Consider the following 22,342-nt stretch of genomic DNA (forward strand, 5'->3'; position numbering starts at 1 on the left):
CCATACCACTCTTGGTTTATTAAGAAAGAGTGCAGAGGAAAAGTGTGATATCTGCCACGCACGTGGGAAAGGAATAGTCTGTAAGTCACATCCTCATGTACCAGTTCTGCTATGGAAAACACTGACGTGGTGTTTTTTCAGAGGGTTAGATTTGTTTCTTCAAGCCGTTGAATGATTTTTGCATTTGGTTTATATAATCAAGCTCTCCATTTTTTACATTAGTAACGTATGCTATTAAAAAAGGGAAACCCCCAGTAAAATAATATTCAGAATAGATGCTGAACTATGAGGGGGTTTCTGGACGCTATACGTTGGTTTACACTGATTAGGTTTTACTGTGCAATATCACCTTCAGTGTGTGGCGGCTGCAGGGCAGCCACTAGAGTCTCACCGCTGTGTCACCCCTGCTTGTCTCTGGCACACGGGACGCAAACATGGCTGCGAAAGAATGTAAGATGTCCTTTTTTTTACCAGGGAGGATTCGGTTTATCCTCCTACTCACTAAGTCAGATTAAACTGGAGAATGCCCGTTGGGGTCAATGAGATCACTAGATAGCAATAATCATTTATGAGAGGATGAGTTTATTCTTTTTTGTTGCTTAATTATTGTACAATATTAAGCAAGGCAGGTCACTTTATTTAATACTCTTTTGGGGAGTGATGATTGTAATATTTAACCACCTGCATTCTAAGAGTTCCATGAGAAAATTTGGAAGTTAACTTCAGTGAAGGTGAGGCATGAAATTGGGATATTAGTAAGAAAGAAAAAGAAATGACCTTCCTTAATAAATCCAATTCCTAAGAAGTACAATTTGAGTCACCTTATGAAATAGTAGGAGAGTTTCTTCAAACTAAAATTAGAAACTTGACGGGTATTATTAGCACTTGCTATTGTATAAATGTTCAATCAAGCATTCAATTGACTACTGATTACCAAGTAACAGGTTTATTTAAGTACATCCACATTTGAAGGGAGGATATTTTACACAGATGATGTGGGAGTATGAATCAAATATATGTATGACTCCGGTAACCATTTAAAGAGAGCTAGTGGATATGTTAAAGTTGGCAGCCATGTTGTATTGATAAGTAAATGTATAACACGATTAATTAGTTAATATATTAATAACCAAGAGTGATAAAATTTATTATTGTTTCTTGAAAGTTTCTTTGTAGTACTGACACTGACTCCTTATCCATCAGTTCAGTTACATTGTGAGTTTGGCCACAAGATCAACACATTTTAAAAACATACGTATCTTTACACTAACAGCCTTTTCCTTTGTGTGCTATTCAAGCAACTTTCAAGAGCATTTGACGAAGCCTTTCTGGAACAGGTAACAGGCCTCCCGTGTTACAGGAAGGGAGAGTGAGGTCCAGGCCAGGCTATGGACATGACAAAAGTCACGAAGCAGTCATTAACGAAATGCGGCTCATTCTCCCTGTCCTCAGGTGTGGGACGGAACTAGCGTATATCTAATGTGTTAGCAAAGTTGACTTTGTCTGTTTTTTCAGTATTTTCCATAAAAAACAGGGTGGGGGTTAGCTGTTACAAACATCTTGTGTAGGCTGAGTTGGAAACCTTGAGTTCCAGGTGCACTTGATCAGTGTTCCCACCCCCGCTGCTGCTTCCAGTGTCCCTTCCCCGTCGTTCTCCTGCCACCATCTCTCTTTCCTGTCTCGTTCTAATTGGAGAACATTTTCCCATCTCCAAAAACTCCCTAGTCTGGTCCTCACAGTTAGCTTGACTTAATTTTCTTGGTAGGTGTCAACAATGTTTAATAGGGCTGGTTTGGGACATCACGTGTTCTTTGGTTGGGTGCCTCTCTATTATACGTAACAACCCAGTGTGATGATTGTTCAGGTTTTAAGGTCTGGCTTTATCTTTTGATGTTGTGCAAAAAAGGTTATTTCAAAGAAGTAGACCTGTATAATCAAAATTTTAGGCATTGGAATGATCCAACAACAACAAAACAGTCACCCAACATGGCTTTTGCTCTGCAGTAAGTAAATACGTATTTGTGAATGTGTAGCAAAAGACAGAATGGGGACCCATTAAACACAAAGAATGAAGATGTGAGCCTGAGGGGGCTCTCTACTTGTACCACCTACAATCGTTCCACGTAATTTCTTCTTTCCCCCAAAGGAAGTCCATCAGCAGAACCTGGGACAAGCTGTGTGTCGCTCAATCCTGGGAAGAATGCTAAGTGGGAAAATCTGAAATGTGCTCAGAGACTAGGCTACATTTGTAAAAAGGGCAACACAACTTTGAATACTTTCGTTATTCCCTCAGGTAAGTGATCTATTTGATCTGAAGTGTATAAGATACCACAATTTAAAGATAAAGTTATAGCCCAGGCATAACTGTATGAAATGACAGGCTTGGTGCATAATTTATGGAATAAGCTTAAGATATTCCTACAAAATTTCTTTTTGTTGGTTACTGCTCCCAGTCACTACCATTTCTTGAGTGTGGTGTGGTGTGGTGTTCACACACGTGCAAAGCCTTTCACAGGACATCAGTAAGAATTTTATCTTCACAGCAGCCCTATGGAGTAGGTACTATTATTCTCATATTCTAGATGAAGAAAAAAACATTCAAAGGCTATATAAAACCTGCATCTGTGACAAACTTGGAATCCAAGCTGAGAAATAAATATCTGAAAGAGAGTGTTTTTATGTCCTCGCTATTTAGGGTCTGTCTGGGCTCTAATGATATTCAAATGAACATCGGACACTGAAGTCTTCACAGAAATGGAATAAAACATCCCAAAAGTAGTAACTGAAATTTATATGTAGGCTAGACCCAATGAAAAAATTCAATTATGCTCTCCATTATAATTTTACAGAAGAATTAATCTAAGGCAAGACTGCATTCTTTCTACAAATTGGCAAAGAGCAAACAAACTACATTTTTTTTCACTATCAGATATTTTTGGAGACATGCTTACTACTTTAAAGAAATTGGTGGCTCTGACTAGTGTGGCTCAGTACATTGGGTATCGTCCCGCAAACCTAAAGGTCGCTGGTTTGATTCCCAGTCAGGGCACATGCCTGGGTTGCAGGCCAGGTGCCCAGGTGGGGGCTCACGAGAGGGAACCAATTGATGTTTGTCTTGCACATCGATGTTTCTCTCCCTCTCTTTCTCCCTGCCATCCCCTCTCTCTAAAAATAAATGAATAAAAAATCATAAAAAAAGAAATTTATGTATGTGTATATATATATCTATATGTATATGTCTATATATGTACTCAGGAAATCTGACAATGTGTCATCCTTAACTTTTTTTCTCCCTGAATTTTAAAAGCAATTTCATTTATTTTAAAATATGACTGATATGGCTGGAAGTCAAAAAGTACAAATGATAAATAATAATATTTTCTTTCAACCTCTTCTAACTCGCATATCTCCTCCCTGAATAACTGTTTCTGTATGTACATCCTTACCTATTTATTCTGTGAATATATAAACAAATACATTTACAATTATTTTTATCCGCTTCGTACAAATAGAAGCATACCATATATATATTCTTGACTTTTTTCACTAAATAATAATTTTGGACATCATTCTATATAGCACATAAATAACTCCTGTGTAAATGTTTATGATTGCATAATAGCTGTCCCAGAGAGAGACCATATATGTATTTTTTGATGAGTCCCCTATCAATGGGCCTTTAGTTTACCTCCAATTTTTATTATTACAAACCATCCTATAGTGAATAACTTTATGCATGTGTCATTTCGTACGTGTGAAAATTCTTAGACCTGAAGTTGCTGGATTACGGAGTAGCTGCGTTTGCAATTTTAGTGGGTGCAGATGTGGCCAAGCTCTCCAGTGGATACAGATGAGGGGCCTGGGTATTGGGTGCGATCATACTTTGCAGGGTCACCATTACGCCTGTGGGTGCCTCAAGGTGACCTCGATCATTCTTGTATTTTATCTCCTTTACTACTCCCGTGGGAGAAATGGTATCATTCTTGGAATTGCCACTTTGGGAAAGAGGAGAATGATTGTTTTATAGTTTTCCTGGTTCACGAAGCAGAGTTCTGTCACTTGGTCTTGTTACTTAGTCTCTCAGTTTTAGGTTCCTTATCTATGAAATGGGAATATTGATGTCCATTGTGAACATTTGTTCATATTCCCAAGCACCTATTGAATTATTCTTATTTCTCTGCTATTCTTCATCTTATGTCACTTGCTAACCCTTCATTCCCTTTGGTTTTTGAACTTCTCTGTACACGTCCTGGATTAATCATTCTATCTTATCTATAAAGTCAAATAAATCAGATCTTGGAAAAGCATATCAGAGGTCAAATTACACAGCACACCTGACTGGTGACCCCCTGGGCAAGAATTCCACCTTGGACCCTGTTGGTCTTCACAGCATTTCCCTCATTGGCCACAACTCCTGGGTCCCTAGAGCTGCGCTGTCCAGTTTAATGCCTCTTAGCCACACGGCCACTGAGCACACGAATGTGGCTAGTTCTGCTGAAAGTGTAAAATACATACTGGGCTTCCGAGACTTGGCATGCAAAAAAATAAAAACCCGGAAAATACCCCATTATTTATTTTTTTTATCAATCACATGCTAAAATGAATATTTTAGATATATTAGGTTAAGTGAAATAGATTGCTAAAACTTACCTGTTTCTTTTTATTTTTGTTTAAAATCGCAGCTAGGGATTTGTAACTGTGCATGTGGTCACATGGTGTGCTGATTGGCAGGTCTGCTCTGGAGGGACAGGCTGTCCTTGGTGTTGCCCCATGGCGCTCTCCTTCACGGCTTCTTTTCATGTGTTCAAGGGTTTTAAAAGTTCACCGGCTCAGCTTTAGAAGTCCTGAGCACCTGCTGACATTATTTTCAGCTTCCTAGGAAGCAAAACTAAAACATCCCACCAGAGGGCTCCAGAGCTATACTGACTTTTTTTCGTTAACTACTGGACGTGTGTGCAAACGTAAATTGCGTTGAGAGAATTATGAAAATATTGTAATTTTCTATTACAGTAATGCAGCGCTTGGTCATTAAGACTACCTATTTACTGGAGTGGCTACTGTGCGCAGAGTCCTGGGCTAAATTAAACAAAATGTTGCGGGTCGTCACAGCCTTTTAGAGAAAATGAGACTAATATCTTAAACACATAACAGAGGTGCCCTATAATAGAACATTTACCAAGGCAGCACACTTACAAACTGTTAATATCAAATTTAAATATATAAACCGGCATTCACTTGGTAGCATAATCCCTCTTTAAGCAAAGTGTGATGCTAAATTGCTGTTTGAAATAGTTTCTGTAAAATGGTAATTATAAGTTGCTGTATAACCTCAGTTCCGGTCTTGACCAGCATTCGCTACACTTGCACCACGTGCCAGGCCCTATGCTGATTCTAGGGCACATGGGGATGAGTACAGTGAGTCTCTGCCTCCCAAGGTCCTTACCTTCCCCAGCTCATCACCATGATGCTGATGTAATGTATTATGAAGATTATGAAATTTGACTATAACTATTAGTAGCAATAATTAGAATGTTGGCCAGTATTCCTAATTTGATTAAATGGTCAATATGTGGCATTAGTAATTTCCCGTCACATTATCTCAAATGTTTCCTACTTTAGAACATAGTGACATAAGGTAGAGTAATGTTAGTATTTGTATTACTGCTATTAGAAATGACTTGCATATCTGTATACTTTGGTTCACATGCTGTGACTTGCCCAACACTACTTGTGGCAGAGTCAGGTTTTGCCTGAAAGGCTTCTGCATCTCATCCCTGTGATAACACAGCATCACATGTCATGTCACCTGTTGGCAGCAAGTCAATGGTAGAGGGTTGGTTTAGAGACTCAGGTGGCTCCCTCATTCTCTAAGGTTTCAGGAGCCCCTCTGTCCCCACCCATTCTATTCCCTGTTGCAACACCTCTTTCTCGTGCCTGCCCAATAGTCTTGCCCCTCCTCTGAAGAATGACTGGCTCCCTGATATCCACAGAAGGGAGATAAATTGAAGTCTTTTAAGCAATGTATTGTATGTCAGACCTTTCGTGCCTCCAGCCTTTACATAACATGGTTAGTACAGGTGCGCTGGTGGCCAAAGACAGACAAACTCAGACAGTCTTCGTGTCGCCTGTTGTAAGTAGTTTTTTTGAAGAAAATATTCCCCATTTAGCTGTGTTTTAAAATGAAAGATACATTCACATCCTTTTTAGTCTAAAAGCAAACACAATGTAGTCTTTTTGAATGCCCAGAAGTAAAAAATAAATCTTACCTTTATTTGCCCATAACGATGATCTCTTTTTCATATAGAGTGGTAGAAAATGTGGTTACAATTAAAACCCAAAAAACCTCCCTTTTAAATGATTTCCAAACTCTTTTTTTTTCTAGAAAGTGATGTGCCTACTAACTGCCCACATCAGTGGTGGCCGTACACAGGTAACTGTTACAAGATTCACAGAGAGGAGAAGAAAATCCAAAGAGATGCCTTGACTGCATGTAGGAAGGAAGGTGGTGACCTTGCCAGCATCCACACCATCGAGGAGTTTGACTTCATCATCTCCCAGCTGGGCTATGGTGAGAACTGCACCGACGACATGCTTGCCCAGAGCCTTCCCCACTTGCTGCTCATGTCCAGAAAGTTTAATCATGAACATTACATTGAATAAATTCAAGTTAGTAATTCACTTATCAATTTAATACATTTAATATATGAATCATTCCTAAAATGTAAAAATGGTATAGTATTTTAAAGAATTTTTATCACTAAGCTAATTTATTTTTCTTTTAATATGTAATTCATTCTGGATACTTTTAAAAATGTTATTTTTGTATATATAGTCTGTGTTCAGAGCAGTCTACCTTAAATTTGTCATCAGTATTTCCTTTTATTTTGTCATTATTTGTGTGTGTGTGTGTCTGTGTGTGTTTTAAAGCTGTATTTTATTTCACAAGAAAGGTCTGTAAATGACGCATTTCATACTTGGGAGTTTTATTCTTTATTAACCTAACTAATGCTACTGGAATGTTGAGTGGTGAAGGAAATGCTGTTTTATTGTCATGGTTAGATGTTGGCTTCAATCTTTTAAAGACATTTATATGTCTGTTTTAGATGCATCATTTAAGAAATGTATAGAAAATGTAGTAACTTAAATGATGTAACATTTTCAAAAATTGAACAAAGTTTATAAAGGAAAAGTGGGTAGAATGAGTTGGGAATGCTTATGTTAAGAGGAGGGTGAGGAAGAAGCTGATGCTAATGAGCCCTCCTTGGTACTTGCTGATTAAATGATTATCATTTTCTGCTTCCACTGATGAGACTTTTGAAGAGCTACAGCTGTTCATTTCCAGCAAACAAAACAAGAGGAAATGGATGGTGGTGATGGTGGGGGCCGCTTCCTGACGCTGACTGACAATTGATAGGAGTCGGGGGAGGGGAGAGGAAAAGCAATTGACAAATAGAAAAATAGAATAGTGTCAGAGAAGAGTTAAAAGATCCCCAAACATGACTAACTCCTGGAACCTGTGCCAAGTGGAATCCTTCCTCCTCGGCTTTCCTCATTGAGCTTAGTAGCGGTGATAATAGACTATGCAGCCTCTAAACGATTTCTTGATTATTCTGTATTTACCTGGACAATAATAATGTAATCAAAACTGATGTATCTGAGTAATATCATGACATATAAGTTATGATACCTATAATAGGAAATAAAATTTGCAAATGAATCTGTGGAAAACAGTTTAGTTAAGATGCTGCAGGGGTATATGGAGGGAAGATAAAGTCTTCTTTATTATGCAAAAAATAAAATAAAGATGGTACAGTGGCAATGTGCAAATTTGGATGCATTTTATGCAATAGGATATAGAATTAGGAGAATGTTATATGTTTATTGCTATGGTTATTTTGGGAAGCTAGATGACAAAGTTTGCTTTTATTCAGTTTGAGAATCCATAAATTTCCACCAAGGAAACCTGTTCTTTTTTACTATTGAAAAGGATTTCTTTAAAACAATGAAAGTAATATTGATAAAAGTATAGTTATAAAATTGAAAGAATTGTTTCTAAATCAAAGGCCTAGGAAACCTTTTGTAGCTAGTCAAAATATCTTTTGTGTCAGCCATGGAAAGGTAATGGATGAATGGGGACCTGCACATATAAATTATGACTCCATCAATTAAGACAGCTTCCGTAAATGATTTACAAAAATCAGCCTAACAACTTTACACTTACTTCTTACGTGTTTTTAGAGGATCAAGATTGTGCTTTGGAATTACCAAAGCTAGGGGAGGAAAACAGTTTAGTGTGAAAAATGTTTATAGAAAACTCAATACTTTATTGTAAGTGTGGGACTGGGGAGTTAGGTTTTCATTTGACTTGAAACTAAATCCTTAAGGGACGGGTACATGAGGTCATCTTGAAGCCTATATTGGCCTCGCAAAAAGATTATGATCTGCTAAACTCAGTGACAGGAAAGGGGATCATCCTGGCAACTGTCAGTCACGTTTTGTGGCGCTGGAAACATCTGCAGGGGTTGGCGCCAGGCCAGTCAGGGACTTCTCCAAAAGCAAAGTTGAGTGACAGCTTGAGGAGGAAGAGGCTAAACTGTTAGGGAAATGCCTATGCGGTGTGCCATTTCTCTCATTTTCTACTATACAAAATCATCTTTAATATCCTTTGGTAGGTAATTCTACTTTAAAGAACACAAATCAAGCATTCACGATGGAATTCACAGTAGTACAATTAAATAGATATTGAAGTGTGTAATCTTTCATTTTTTAAAATATGGAGTTGTGTCCTTTATAGTAGCTCCTATAGACCCCTCTCCCCACTTTCCCCTCCCCACTCCCCTGGGGTGGAGGGATGGGGAGAAAAGACATACAACTGTAACTGAATAACAATAAAAATTAAATTAAAAAAATATGGAGTTGTATGTTTTTAGCCATGAAATCCCAGGCCTTCAATGTTGTACCATTTTAGTTAGGATATTTAGAATTTTAGAAGTATAACTACTGATAAAATCAATAAGGAAAGTTATAGAATTTTAAAACAAAACAATCACATTTTATATCTAGACCTGATTGTTTTTGTTTTAACCTTTATTTGCTCTTTGGGTTCTTCTGGTGTTTCATGGTAAAAGTAATTCCAGATTAATTTATATTTATAGACTAATACATAGGTGCCAAAGGTTGGGCCTCAGACCAACTTCTCGGTTTATGCATCTTTTCACTGTAGAGCTGGATCATTTTCCCTTGATCGCAACACAGTCAGTAGAATAAAATGTTATTGATAGCAACCCAATCAGTAAAATAAAAGTTTTTTCCTATTTACTATTTTGAAACATAGATAAGATTTCATAGTAGTCAAACAGATTTATATATAAGTAAGTGCCACATTGCCAACGTGACGAGTGCAGTTGGTGTGGTAAGTTACTTATAACAACACAACAACAACAAAAGCTTCACAAGATAGAGGGTAGCGACAGACTCACCTCAGTTTCATTTTTTCAGCTCTCAGGAGATGTAATTTGCAGTAGCACAAGGGAAGAATGCAGTCGTATTCGCAATGTAAAGAGTAATTACACGACAACATAAAGTGTAGCTGGCATCGCAGTCTAGCGTGTAGGTCAGGTTAACACTCAAGAGGAAGGTCCTTTATACAGTTGCAGTATCAATAGACTAGAACTGTTGATGGGAGCAGAGGGCCTTCCTTTCTTGATAACCTCCTGCTCTTCGGAATGGAAACTTTGTGTAAGTTACTCCTGTGTCTTTCTTCTTGTGTAGAGCCAAAAGATGAGTTATGGATTGGCTTAAATGACATCAAGATTCAAATGTACTTTGAATGGAGTGATGGGACCCCAGTAACATTTACCAAATGGCTCCGTGGAGAACCGAGCCACGAAAACAACAGGCAGGACGACTGTGTCGTGATGAAAGGCAAGGTGAGGTGACACGAATGACTGACATCTGGCAAAAGCTGCAAGGAATTTTTCCCACTTGTTACATATGGTTGTTTAGATTGTTGCTAGTCTACATTAATTGGCACAGATTAAGCTTGAACCAAAATTCAGATTCAATTTCTTGAATCTCTCTCAATTGTTTAGCAAAGTCAAATTTTCAAGAGGCCCAGAAAAGAAACCAACAGAAACTTTTGGGTCACGGTTGAAATTAGCCAATACCTAATACTCATATATTGTTCCTATTCTGGGTCCTAACTGATGCTGTATATACAGATGGCCCGACTAACCAATTCTGAGCATTGGTTCTACTTTCAGCTGGCTGCTCTGAGTAGACCTAGTTAGGCCTACTCTGGGCCCCAAAGCCTGGAATCTGTGCTTGGAGAGCTACGTTCATGTGCAGTGTTTTGTTTTTGTTTTTGTGTTTTTGGTTACATCGTGTCAAATATGAAAAGATCCCTCTAAAGCACAGGAGGCAAGCACAAGGCCTGCAGGCTGAATCCGGCCCTCCACCTTGTTTTATCTGGCCTGGCACCTTGGTTCTACCCTGCAGCAGCGCTGAGTTCCTTGCCCCTGGTTAAGGAGTTGTTGCATTTATACAGTCCTAAAATTACACTCGGCCCTTTGAAGGCAACTGCGAGGCTGATGTGGCCCCCGGTGAAAGTGAGTCTGACAACCCTGCTAGACAGTGGGTCAGACAGCTAAGATATAAAAACATAGGGGCTCCACTCTCACTTTACATCTTTGTCCCCCGAGTCCAATTTGCTGTTTGCTTGTAAAACATCAATTTCCCTTTCCTTTGCATGGATGTCATTTTCCCTTAATAACCTCAAATCGTTGTTTTCCTTTTATGAGGGACAATTATAAGAAAATAGCATCAAAGTCCTACAACTGACAAGCATTAAGTTTTTCCCCTTTGCTTTCTGCAGGACGGGTACTGGGCGGATCAGACCTGCGAGCGGCCCCTTGGCTACATCTGTAAGATGAAGTCCCAAGCCCAAGGGCCAGGAATAGTGGAAGTAGATGCAGGCTGCAAGAAAGTGAGTACGGACATACATGGTGATTTCAGATCAGCAATAGTATATGATACTCTCGGTTTTATTTTTGTCTGAGAAAATACTTCAGTACTGTCACAGATAGCCAAAATTTTCACAGTTTTGTGTCCTTGTTCACCCTAGCACCTCTTCAGGTGTTCTTGACAATGTTATGAGTTATTTGTGGTCAGTAGCTCCTTTCAGAATGTCATGGGAATTGGAGGAGAGAAAACAGGGAATAAAATGACACAGTGAGTGGAGCCTGGAGAGGGTAACGAAGGCAGGTCATGGGACAAGGAGTCATCGACATATTGGTGGTCTATGACCCTGAGGGTTGTCAAGGACATTTCCAGTAGATTACCTTATGTTGCAGATAGAAAACAATCCTCAGTCACTTTTTCATTTGTAATATTTCTGATGAGCCTACTTCTGGTGGGGACTCCTCCCAGTAGATCCCTGCAATGAGAGGCGGGCCTCTAGACTCCAGCTGGTGGTAGCCAGCAGTGACTCCTTTAAACTGAATGAGGCCATGCACTCCTACTCTGCGTCCACCTCACCTGCACGACGGTCAGTGATACTTCCCCGCGGGTCTTGTGTTTCTTTGAGGCTGAAGTATGTGATCTCTGTAAAACAATTCCTAAAAGTGAAAAGTGAAAAAATGATTTCTACAAAATTCTGTGTGTATGGTTATCATTTTCCTGTTTAGCTGCTGAGTCGATCATCTTCCGCTTTTTTCCTTTTTCACTTCTCGTGGACAAAAATAAAGTACAAATGCATTTTTCTTTCCAAGAGTGCCATGTTGTGATCAAATCATAGCAAATACCAACAGGCTGAGAACCCATGAAGCATAATTTAGAACTTCACAAATAAACCATGAAGAAACATGGTGCAGATACAGAAAAATCACAGGCTGCTAGAGACATAAAGGATCTTAAGTGATGATGAAAATTCCACTTCTAATTTTTGCATTCTGGAAATTTCAGTTCAGAGAAGTGATAACTTTCCTAGAGTCACTCAGAGGCAAGACTAGATTCCTGTCTTCTGTCACCAGCTCACTGTACTTTCACTACTGGTTTTATTCCCACTACACTTAGATAGTTTTTGCTTAATCATTTGCATATATGGGAGACTGTATTGTATATTATTGTAATTTTCTATAAATAAGAAACACTCCTTAAATTTTTCTACTTCTATGCAATCAAAGTTATATATACAGTCTACTAATTGTTATATCTGTAATCTGATATAATTCAATTTAATCATTAGGATAGTAATAGAAAAATAGGAAAATATTTTAATAAAAAGCAACTCTTTGTCTAGTGAAGTTATTATGCTTTCATTAATTTAAAGGATAAATGTTATATCTTAATTAGATAGAAGAGGGAATTGAAGCTCAGAGTTATTAAATAATTTGGCCAGTTTAAAAACACCTGCTCTAGGCAATGACTTTCTCAAAGAGCTGGGAAGACTAGAAAAAAAATCCACTTACCAGCAAAGAAATATAAGACAGTTTCTTTTTCTTTTTCTTTTTTTTCAGGAGGGGTGGTGGGGGGATCTGGGCCCAGGCACTGGGTAGTATAGGGGTCTTTTTGAGAATTCAAAGTGACAGGCTTGATGTCATACTGATTTGGGATTCAGTTTTCAATTCATTGCTTCCCTGTGTGGGAAGTACCGGGTAAGAAATTCACATAAGGGGGTCCTGAGATGCTAAAGTTCCAGGCTGTCTGAATGTGATTCTCTTTATACTGAAGCCTCTTTTTCCAGGCTGACTGGGAATCCCAAGGGTGAGTTTGAAATTCAGAAATATCAAATATACCACCAGGAGGTTTAGATGGAGGAATTAATGGATATGATGTTAAACTGAATGCATTTTAAAATGTTTTCAGAAATGAAAGGTGTAATTGACTCCATGGAACAGCCCCCAAGTTTTGTTATGTAGTGTTTTGTTATGATTCAGTTCTAAATGTTTTTGATTTCTTTGGTCCAGGAATGATTTAAAAGTGTGTGTGTGTGTGTGTGTGTGTGTGTGTGTTGATAGTGATGGCGTTTTTTTTGTTTACTAATTTCTACATCATTGGGAGGTGCTGTTGATTTTAATTTCCCTCCCTTGTGAACATATAGAGCTTTTTGTTGTTCTTTGTTGAGATTTTCTGTATGGTGTAGCTCGTAGTTAGTTTTCATAAATATTCCATATGTGCTTGAACAGAATGGTCTTTGATAATTGGGTTTGCAGGTGTATATATGTTGACTAGATAAAGTTTAGCAATTATGTTATCTAGATGTTTTATATTCCTGATATTTTGTCTGCTTGACAAAATATTCTTCCTGTAGTTCTGTCAATTTTAGCTTTACAAACTTTGATCTGTGTTATATATTTCTGATTAATCAGTCCTTTAATTATGTACTTTATTCATCAAATTAATTTTAAGTAATATTGTTACAGAAGATATCTTTTTGCTTGGTATTTTCCCTAGAAGCTCTTTTCCAACTAATTACTTTTAATCATTGTGTTTTAGGAATGGTTCTTATAAATATATGTCTGCATTTTTATTTTTAATCTAACTTGAGGAACTCTGGCTTTTAGCTGGCAAACATATGAGTTTAGATTTGTTTTACAGACTCATATATTTGGATTAGTTTCTACAATCTTATTTTGTACTTTATTTTGTTGGCCATTGTGCTTTATTTTATTTCTTTTTCTCTTTTCCTACACCCTATTGGTTCTATTAAATATCTTTATCCCATTTTTCTCTTCTACACATCTGGGGATTATACATTCTACTTCTATTTTTTAAATGGTTAACTTTATGTTTTTAACATGCATTCCTGACTTGAAGTTAAAGTTATTCAATATCTCTCTCTGCTTCCTGAACAAACTGAAGATTATTATTCTACTTAAACATTTTAAAAAAGTTTAATTTTGAAAAAAAATGTTAGACTCACACAAAGTTGACCAAAAAAGCACATAGAATTCCTCTCTGTCACCCACTCTACTGTCTCGAACGATAACTTCTTATCTAACTAGTGTACCTTATCACAACCGGATAACTGACATGGATACAATACTACTAACTACACCACAGATCTTACACATATTCCATTATTTAACTTCCTACAGCCAATTAGTTATTTTTGCCATTTGTACAGGCACTTGGACCTGGATTTACTAAGACATTCATTTATTTGTTTGCTCAGAGCAGACTTTCGGCCCATTCGTTCCTCTTGGTTCTACCTTCCATCTTGCCAAAGAAAACCGTGCACGAGCTCTCTCACTGGTGATCAGGGAGAGGAAAACCCTCTGCCTTTGTCTGAAAATGTCTTGAATGTATCCTTGCCTTCCGTAATAATTTAGATAGGTCATTTTAGAACTGTAGATTGACAGTTATTTTCTGATAGCACTTTATATATTATTTTATTTTCTCCTGGCCTTGATTATTGCCATTGGAATTCTTGTTAGAGAGTAATCCTCCCTTTTCAAAAAGTGAGTCAACTCTATTTTCTGATTTTAAGAACTCATTGTCTTTGTCATTCTGCAGGCTTAGTGAATGCGTCAAGATTTGGATTGATTTTATTGGTTCAGTTTGGTACTAAATATGCCCCTTCATTCTGAGGACTTGTACTTGTCTTAATTCTTAAAAATTACTGATCATTAATTTTATTTGGTGCTTCTGAAATATACTTTAGACTGATGTTCTCATTCTATTTTTCAATCAACATGTTTTCTAACCTCTTTTCATATTTTAATTTCTCTGCTACATTTATCCAATTTGCTAATCATTCGAAAACCCTGTTTTCTACGTTTAATCTGGCCTTTGTTTGTTTTGGGGAAATGCTTCATTTTAATGTTCATGTGGAGAATGGCATGATGAACTATAATGCTCTAGCTGCATTGTACAATGTAAGGAAGACGTTTGAATATGTCCACCTGAAATACATTCTGATTTTGTTAATCTCATTTTTGTCTTAATAATTAGTTTGAAAGCCATCTGAAAAGAAATGCTGTTTTTGTTTTTGTTCAGTTTTAATTTCTGAAATTTGGTTTATTTTCAATTCTTTTAATCCTTACCCATGGATATTTTTTAATGACTTTAGAGAGAAAGGAAGACAGAGAGAGAGAAACACTGATATAAGAGAGAAACATCGACCAGCTGCTTCCTATCTATGACCCAACTGGGGTCAAACCCACGGCCTCTGCACGTGCCCTGACTGTGGCCCTTTTGGTCATGGGTGATGCTCCAACCACCTGAGCCACATGGGTTGGGGCTGTTTCAGTTTGGAAGTTTAGTTTTCAACTTTATATTTTCTTTTCTTGACATTCTATATTTCTGTGTGTTTTCAAATCCTCTCGTTCTTTGTTCATAGCATTTTGATCCTTCATTATTAATGCCATTTCTTCTTTTGTCACTTAAATCATGTTAAACATACTTGTTTATATATTTTTCCAGGTGTTTTATTATGTTAAATTATTAACTGACACTTAACGTGAGACATTTTCTCACAGGATTTGTAGTTTTTGATTATGAGTTAGTCCCCGCCCCAACTCCACCCCAACTCTCAAATGCCATGGTCTCATGTGACCTGGGCTGAGGAAGTATTTCTGTTGTGAGTTTTGCACATACTTCTCGGAGTGCCTAGGAGATTCTCTTTTTGGAGATCAAGTTTGTTTGCCCCACCTCCCTGTGGATTCTCACACAGTGTGAATAGTGTAAAGTTGGGACTAGCACCCATCTGTGGCACAGACTTGGTATTTATTTTCAGATTTATATTTCCCTGCTCCCAGAACCCCAGGCAGATGACAAATATCTCTGTTATTTCCCCATTCTGTGGGCAAAGTTTTTTGCTCTCCTTTCACTGGGGGGCTACCTTTAATGGAGATCATTTTAATGCAAGAATTTCAGTTCCATCTCCTGCCCCAGATAAGCTGATAGCCACGGTCCTAATCTGTGTGGGTATTTAAGTCCCAGCCCCTAGACTCCGGTGCCTTAATCTAGGTTTGTTACACTCTAGACAACTCTCAGGTGTTGCATTTTCCAATCCAGCCTTTAGTTAGTTTGTTTGTTTTTAAGATTTTATTTACTTGTTTTTAGAGAGAGGGGAAGGGAGGGAGAAAGACAGGGAGAGAAACATCAACGAGTGAGAGGAATATTGATTGGTCACCTTTTGCGTGCCCCCAGTTGGGGACCTGGCCCACAGCCCAGGCCTGTGCCTTGACTGGAATCGAACTGGTGAACTTTGGGTTTACGGGACGGTGCCCAACCCACAGAGCCACACCAGTGAGGACCCAGCTTTTAGTTTTCTACTACTTTCTGGTGCCTGGAGAGTTCCCCTTCTCCCTCTCAAACTCTAGTATGGATTTTTTGTTGTTACGTTTTTATTCAGCATTTCTGAGTGTTTGAAGTGTAGGAGAGGGATCGTGCCAAATCATGTTGCCAGAAGTTCGATAGCTACTCTCCTGTGACCAGGTGACCAGCTTTACACTCGGCATCTACTACTGGCTTCAGTAGGCAGCAAGCCTTGCTAGTCTGCCTATTATTTCCTGTGCTTCCCTATTCTGACACCAAAATCTTCGCCGTTATATTCAGTTGCTTTGAGAAACATTTCACAAATCATGTCGTTGGAGGAGAGAGAATGACGGCCCCCACCCATTTTGTGTCATAATTTGTCTTATGAGGAGTAAAACACGAGTATTTCCTTTCTTCATATAAATGATTTTCATTGCATTTCAGATTATTCACATTTGAGTTCTCTTCTTTATCATTTATGTTTCATGACAGAGGGATTATTAAAATAATATTATCTAATACATATGTGTGATAATCTGCTCGATAACATTAACAGGGCTGGAAAAGATATGGCTTCTACTGCTATATGATTGGACACACCCTTTCAACATTCGCAGAAGCAAACCAAACCTGTGTGAATGAGAAGGCTTACCTGACAACTGTGGAAGACAGGTATGCAATAACTTTAACTCTATGTTAAGATGGCAAATAATGAAACATTTTCAGAAAAGCCCAGGTATCAATGTGCTCTGTATTTCTGAGTAAATTACACAGGATCATGAGGTATGATTTGTAAAAGCAGAAGATTAACAGTCATATTCTTGTTTGAATTCTTCATTGTAAACATAATAAAATATTTTGTTACTTTTAGTACTAAGTACAATATTGAGAGCTGTTTACTAATACTGTAGTATGGACATAATTTTTTCTGATACACCCATTTTTTGAAGCAGGAAAAATAAGTTAAAAGTTTCAGCTGAAAAATCCTACTTATATCTTTACCACTTTTTTCCACCAAAAAAAGAGGGCAGAGTGGTTTACTGAATATTTTATTCATTTTTCCCATTCTTCCTTTTTTTCTTTTCTTTACTAGGTTTACTAGACTTATAGGTCAACAAAATCATACGGATATGGAGAATTTTATGTAACTTTTGACCTCTGGAGTCACATTCATTTTTAAGATTTTAGTGTTTATTTATTTTCCCATACTCTTTGCAAAAAGCTCTGGAATAGGCCCAAGAGAAACTTCAAAGAAAATTTAAAATGTCCCTATCATTTTCAGTGAAAAAGTAAAATATTACTGAGTTGTAGTACAAGTCATATCCATTGGCCTTTCAAGGCAGACTCAATACATTGTAGAGGATACTCTTGATATTAGAAACCCTTTGATAAACACGAAAGATGTGCTCTCATTGGCATAGTCTTTACAAAAGACCTTGTAGTTCAGCCCACACCCTTCTGTCATGTACAGTGAAATGTCTAATACGTGGTGGCGCCCTGATATTATGCTACCCTCTGACAACCAGAACTGTTCATCTTATGGCAAAGAGATGAGCCGCACATCTCTGAGAAGAGTGGGGATGCTTCTGATCTGTGCTGTCATTGACCCCTTGGTCTACTGGAGCGCAGAGTCCCCTATATTTTATTGCTTAGATTTATTTTTCTTTGTGTTTTCCATGATATGTATATTCAGGAGCTCACTAACTCTGTGGTTAAATTTGTTTTTTAGACTTTTAAGAGAAATTGAGTGTAGAACTTTGAATTTTTTTTGGCTTGTTCAGTTTAGGGAATAGAATTATTCAGTCTAGGCTCAAACAAATGTTCTGTTATGGAAGGTTTCCCTGCGTGTCCATCTCTGCTCTCTCTGGAGTCACCCACCTCCCTTTGTTCCTGGAAATTTTGGGCACCACTTCGCTTTTGCTCCAAAGAGAGATGCTTGCCTACATTGCTGTCTCATTGTCTGGTATTTGTCAATTAAGACAAACTTTAGTTCCTTTACTAACCAAATTGTGTTATTACAATATTATGCCACATACATAGATGAGATCCGAAGGGAGAGAAAATGCTGGAATTTATGATTCTGCTCCCAGTTCTTTCTAGAGATTGAATCTTGGCTTCTCTCTATTTGTTAATAATTTTCTGTTTCTGAGCATAGATATGAGAAGGCAATTGAGGGGGAAATCCACACAGATTTTTCCATTTGTATCATTCTTGATAATAGTATGATCTTTCAATTTACTTAACCAAATATTGCACAGAGCATTTGAAATATTTGAAAAATGGACTGATTTTTAAACAATGCGTTTTAAAATGTTATAGTTTTTTCTTGTTCATTTTCAGAATTCTCTTACATTTTGAGAATGGCAGAGTGGCTGGTGAGGAATAGGGAGAAATGGCTTGAGTATATTTAAAAGGTTTTATTCACTCAGCTGGGTGATATTTTACCTTCATAAGATCACATTTCCCTAGTGAACATTTGCATAACATAAATAACATAAATATAACAAAATATGTTTGAGTTACCAACTAAACCATAATGCAGACATAGAAGTGAGATATGTTTCATGTTGATAATTAGAAATATTTATGTAAATATTTCTAAAATTTAGTTTAATTAGTTTTTCAAAAATTATTTTATTATTATTGCTTTTAGATATGAGCAAGCCTTTCTAACTAGTTTTGTTGGATTGAGGCCTGAAAAATATTTCTGGATAGGACTTTCTGACGTACGAAACAAAGGGACCTTCCAGTGGACCATTGAGGAGCAGGTCCAGTTCACTCACTGGAACGCGGACATGCCAGGTACGTGCGGAACTTCGGCCGAGTGTTGAATTCAGTGCGCAAAGCCTGTCATTTCCTTATGTGCCTGTCCAGATGACTATGTAAATTAATTGTGCTTTCAGTATTTTATATTCCACTCTATTTCTGTTTTTCTTTTTTAAAAAAAATTTCAATTAGTTTGCAGTGGTCTAAGCAAACAAGGAAATCTGCCAGATTATTGGTTACTGCCCTATTTGAAAAATATTTATGAAATCCTGAATGGTTACAAATGTCCCAAATGGTTAGGTTATTTCTGAAAGCTTGAAACTCTGATAAAGGGATGTACTCCATTTTAATGCAGCTATGAATAGAGATATTAGTGTGCTTGAGTTGGTAGTGGTTACGTGGAACTCATTTCTGCATCTAGTATGTGCCCCCCTGCTTAATCCTTTACATGTGTTGGCTTTTATTTTATCCTTATAAGAAACTTGCAAGGTAAGTTTTAAGTGTCTTCATTTTAAAGATGTGGAAGCTGGGACTCAGAAAATTTATGTGACCAGGAAGCTTCCGACTGTGAATTTAGACTAGTCTGGGCAATTCCCAAATCTGTGCTGCTTGCAGCAACACCTGCCTCCCTCTAAATGCTGATTTGTTTCCCTAGGAAGTGGTTTCTGAAATAGACTCTGAAAGAGTCTCTGCCTTCTTTATACACTGATATCGTAGCTTACGACCTTATTCAGTGTGACAGCCCCCAGGGCAAAGAACTAAAGAAGGAATAATAGCTAAAGTTTATGAATATACTACTTAGTTTAACAAGTCCTAATCTTCAGGAGTTCTTTTAATTTGTATTCTCAGCTCACAATAAGGTAAACCAATCAGTAATTTGAATAGTGTGATTCTTTTCTAATTATTGAGTGTTCTGAAAAATAGTAAGATTTCAGTTAATTTTTAAAGAACTGGCCAGTATACTAAGAGCTTGAGTGCACACTTTGAAAAAAATATTGGTAGGAGTGGTAATAATTACTCTAGGACAAAGTCCTTAATTTTGCTGGTGGTGTTCATTCAGGTGTAGGATTTGGGGAAATTAATCCTGGAATGTCCTTAGGGAATAAAAATGGATGAAACTGGAGCCATAGGGAATCAGGGATCTTAATGAAAATATTTTGGAAAAGATATACCTCCCCAGAACTTTGAGAGTTACTCCAAACACTTAATGTTCTTTACATTTTTATTGTATTTTTTTCATTACCATTGATCCCCTCTATGTCCTCTTCCGCCTGTACCCACTTCCCTCCCGTGCCCCAGCAGTCACCACACTGCTGTCCGTGTCCACGACTCCTTTCTCCTTTTTGCTCCATCCTCCCAACCCCTAGCCATTCCCCACCCAGAGCTGTCAGCCTGCTCTTTATGAGTCTGTCTCTATTTTGCTTGTTAGTTTATTTTGTTCATTAGATTTTCCACGTATGAGTGAAATCATGATATTTGTCATCTTCTGATTGACTTATTTCACTTAGCATAATGTTCTCCAGGTACATCCATGCTGTTGCAAAGGGTAAAAGAGAAATAATAAAAGATGACCTCATCTCAGCAGAAGGAACTCTATTTTCAAAGCTCTGTCTTAAGTAATTACTGTCTGTAATAATCAAAACTGTGAAACAGAATTATAAGCTATTAAGTTTGATATAGTCCTCATTTTATTTTATGTACTTTTCTTACCCATGAAAAAATTCATTACAACTCTGTAAGGTAGGTAGCGATATTTGTATTTTAAAATGAAGCAACAAATTCAGAGTGATTGAACAACTAAACTGAATTTCTAGCTCAGGTGTATCTTATTTTGAAGTCTGTGATGAACAACTTCTATTCTGGGAAACCTACATGAACCTCGGAAAGAAGGGATCTTAAAGAATTTTCTTTAAAAAAAAAAGAAATGTTAAACTACTATTTTTGTCATAACAGTGCATTTGATTTTGCTAAAATTATTGTATTATTACATGTCTGTAAGGGTGTCTTCCTGCCAGATGTTAGAAATATAAAATGTTATCAAAACCCTGACCTTTGAGATCATAATTCAGTTGGGGACATGGTCCCCACAAATAAGAGGTAAATAACAATTCACAAAAGCACAAATAAATGGCCAAATGTCACAGGCTGTCTCCTCTGCATTTCCGCATCACACGCAGGTGTGACTACACAATCTGCCGCTCAGTTTTGAACTGTCTCCTGTGAGCGTGGCCGGCTGTCAGCAGTACCTCTGAAGTGAGCTCTGCTTTATGTGTTCAACACAGGGAGAAAACCAGGCTGTGTTGCCATGAAAACCGGGATTGCAGGGGGCTTGTGGGATGTTTTGAAATGTGAAGAAAAGGCAAAATTTGTGTGCAAACACTGGGCAGAAGGAGTAACGCGCCCTCCGGAGCCCACAACAACTCCTGAACCCAAATGTCCGGAGGAATGGGGAACCACCAGTAAAACAAGCTTGTGTTTCAAGGTAAGTCACAATTGCAAGGCTAATACGGAACTTGGAATATGTTCCAGTCTAAAGAACCGGCTAAGAAATTAAAACAAAATGAAACCAAAACCCACCATGCCCAAGGTTCACCTGTAGGAATTCTGATTTTATCAATCTGGAAGGGGGATCTGGCATCGTTCATTTTTAAAGAGCTCCCCTTGGATGAAGGCTAATGACCAGTTGCATGTAGACCAACAAAAATAGCCTTCAGCACAAATACAGTTCACAGCAGCCCTTCTTCTCATGCTTTGCCTTCGTCATCCCCTTCTCTACCTCTCTCCCCTCCTCCACGCTTTCTGGCCCTAATCTGAGCTTTCATTTCTTTTCATCTCAATGAAAACTTTCCACTCCCCCTCATTCTTTCCCACTGCATCTCATTGTTGACCTGTCCTTAGACATCAAGCTTTTAGTTAACTGAATTGATAAATGCATCTGTAGTAATGCCACATGGGTATCCTGAAGATAATGCTCCATCGTCCTGATGTAGCCCCTGGTTATTATGTCTCCGGGAGACGGAGCCGTTGCTGGGTAAGAAGGAGCACAGGGGGGTCCATTGCCTTTTAAAGGACAATTTGATATTATGCTATTGTTTTATACAATCCCAGGCTAGATCATACAGTTTTTCCTTATGCAATCAAGTTTGCCCATACAACCAAACACCTCAATGAATTTGAGCCTTTTTTTCTCTTTGTCTTGTAAGTCCTACTTTTTCTAGAGAAGGTTAATTTTAGCCAAATGCAGAAATGTACTTATCTACTGCTTAATGGTATTAGTCTCTAAAGTTCCTCTCTCAGGACCTCTGTTATTTAATCC

At 37.8% G+C, this 22,342-nt stretch overlaps 1 protein-coding gene across 1 annotated transcript in view; it reads left to right on the top strand.

Moving 5' to 3' along the window:
• The window catches only part of MRC1 (mannose receptor C-type 1), a 77,759-nt gene that overhangs the window by 24,322 nt on the left and 31,095 nt on the right, over window positions 1-22,342 (top strand). Inside the window, exons 6-12 of the mRNA XM_024576069.4 lie at window positions 2,147-2,293; window positions 6,383-6,568; window positions 9,772-9,929; window positions 10,874-10,984; window positions 16,817-16,932; window positions 18,914-19,062; window positions 21,309-21,508. Coding sequence (XP_024431837.2) covers window positions 2,147-2,293; window positions 6,383-6,568; window positions 9,772-9,929; window positions 10,874-10,984; window positions 16,817-16,932; window positions 18,914-19,062; window positions 21,309-21,508 — 1,067 coding nt within the window. The remainder of the gene's footprint in view (window positions 1-2,146; window positions 2,294-6,382; window positions 6,569-9,771; window positions 9,930-10,873; window positions 10,985-16,816; window positions 16,933-18,913; window positions 19,063-21,308; window positions 21,509-22,342) is intronic.

This window comes from Desmodus rotundus, chromosome 4 (assembly GCF_022682495.2).
Source record: "Desmodus rotundus isolate HL8 chromosome 4, HLdesRot8A.1, whole genome shotgun sequence".
In the NCBI taxonomy this organism is placed as follows: domain Eukaryota; kingdom Metazoa; phylum Chordata; class Mammalia; order Chiroptera; family Phyllostomidae; genus Desmodus; species Desmodus rotundus.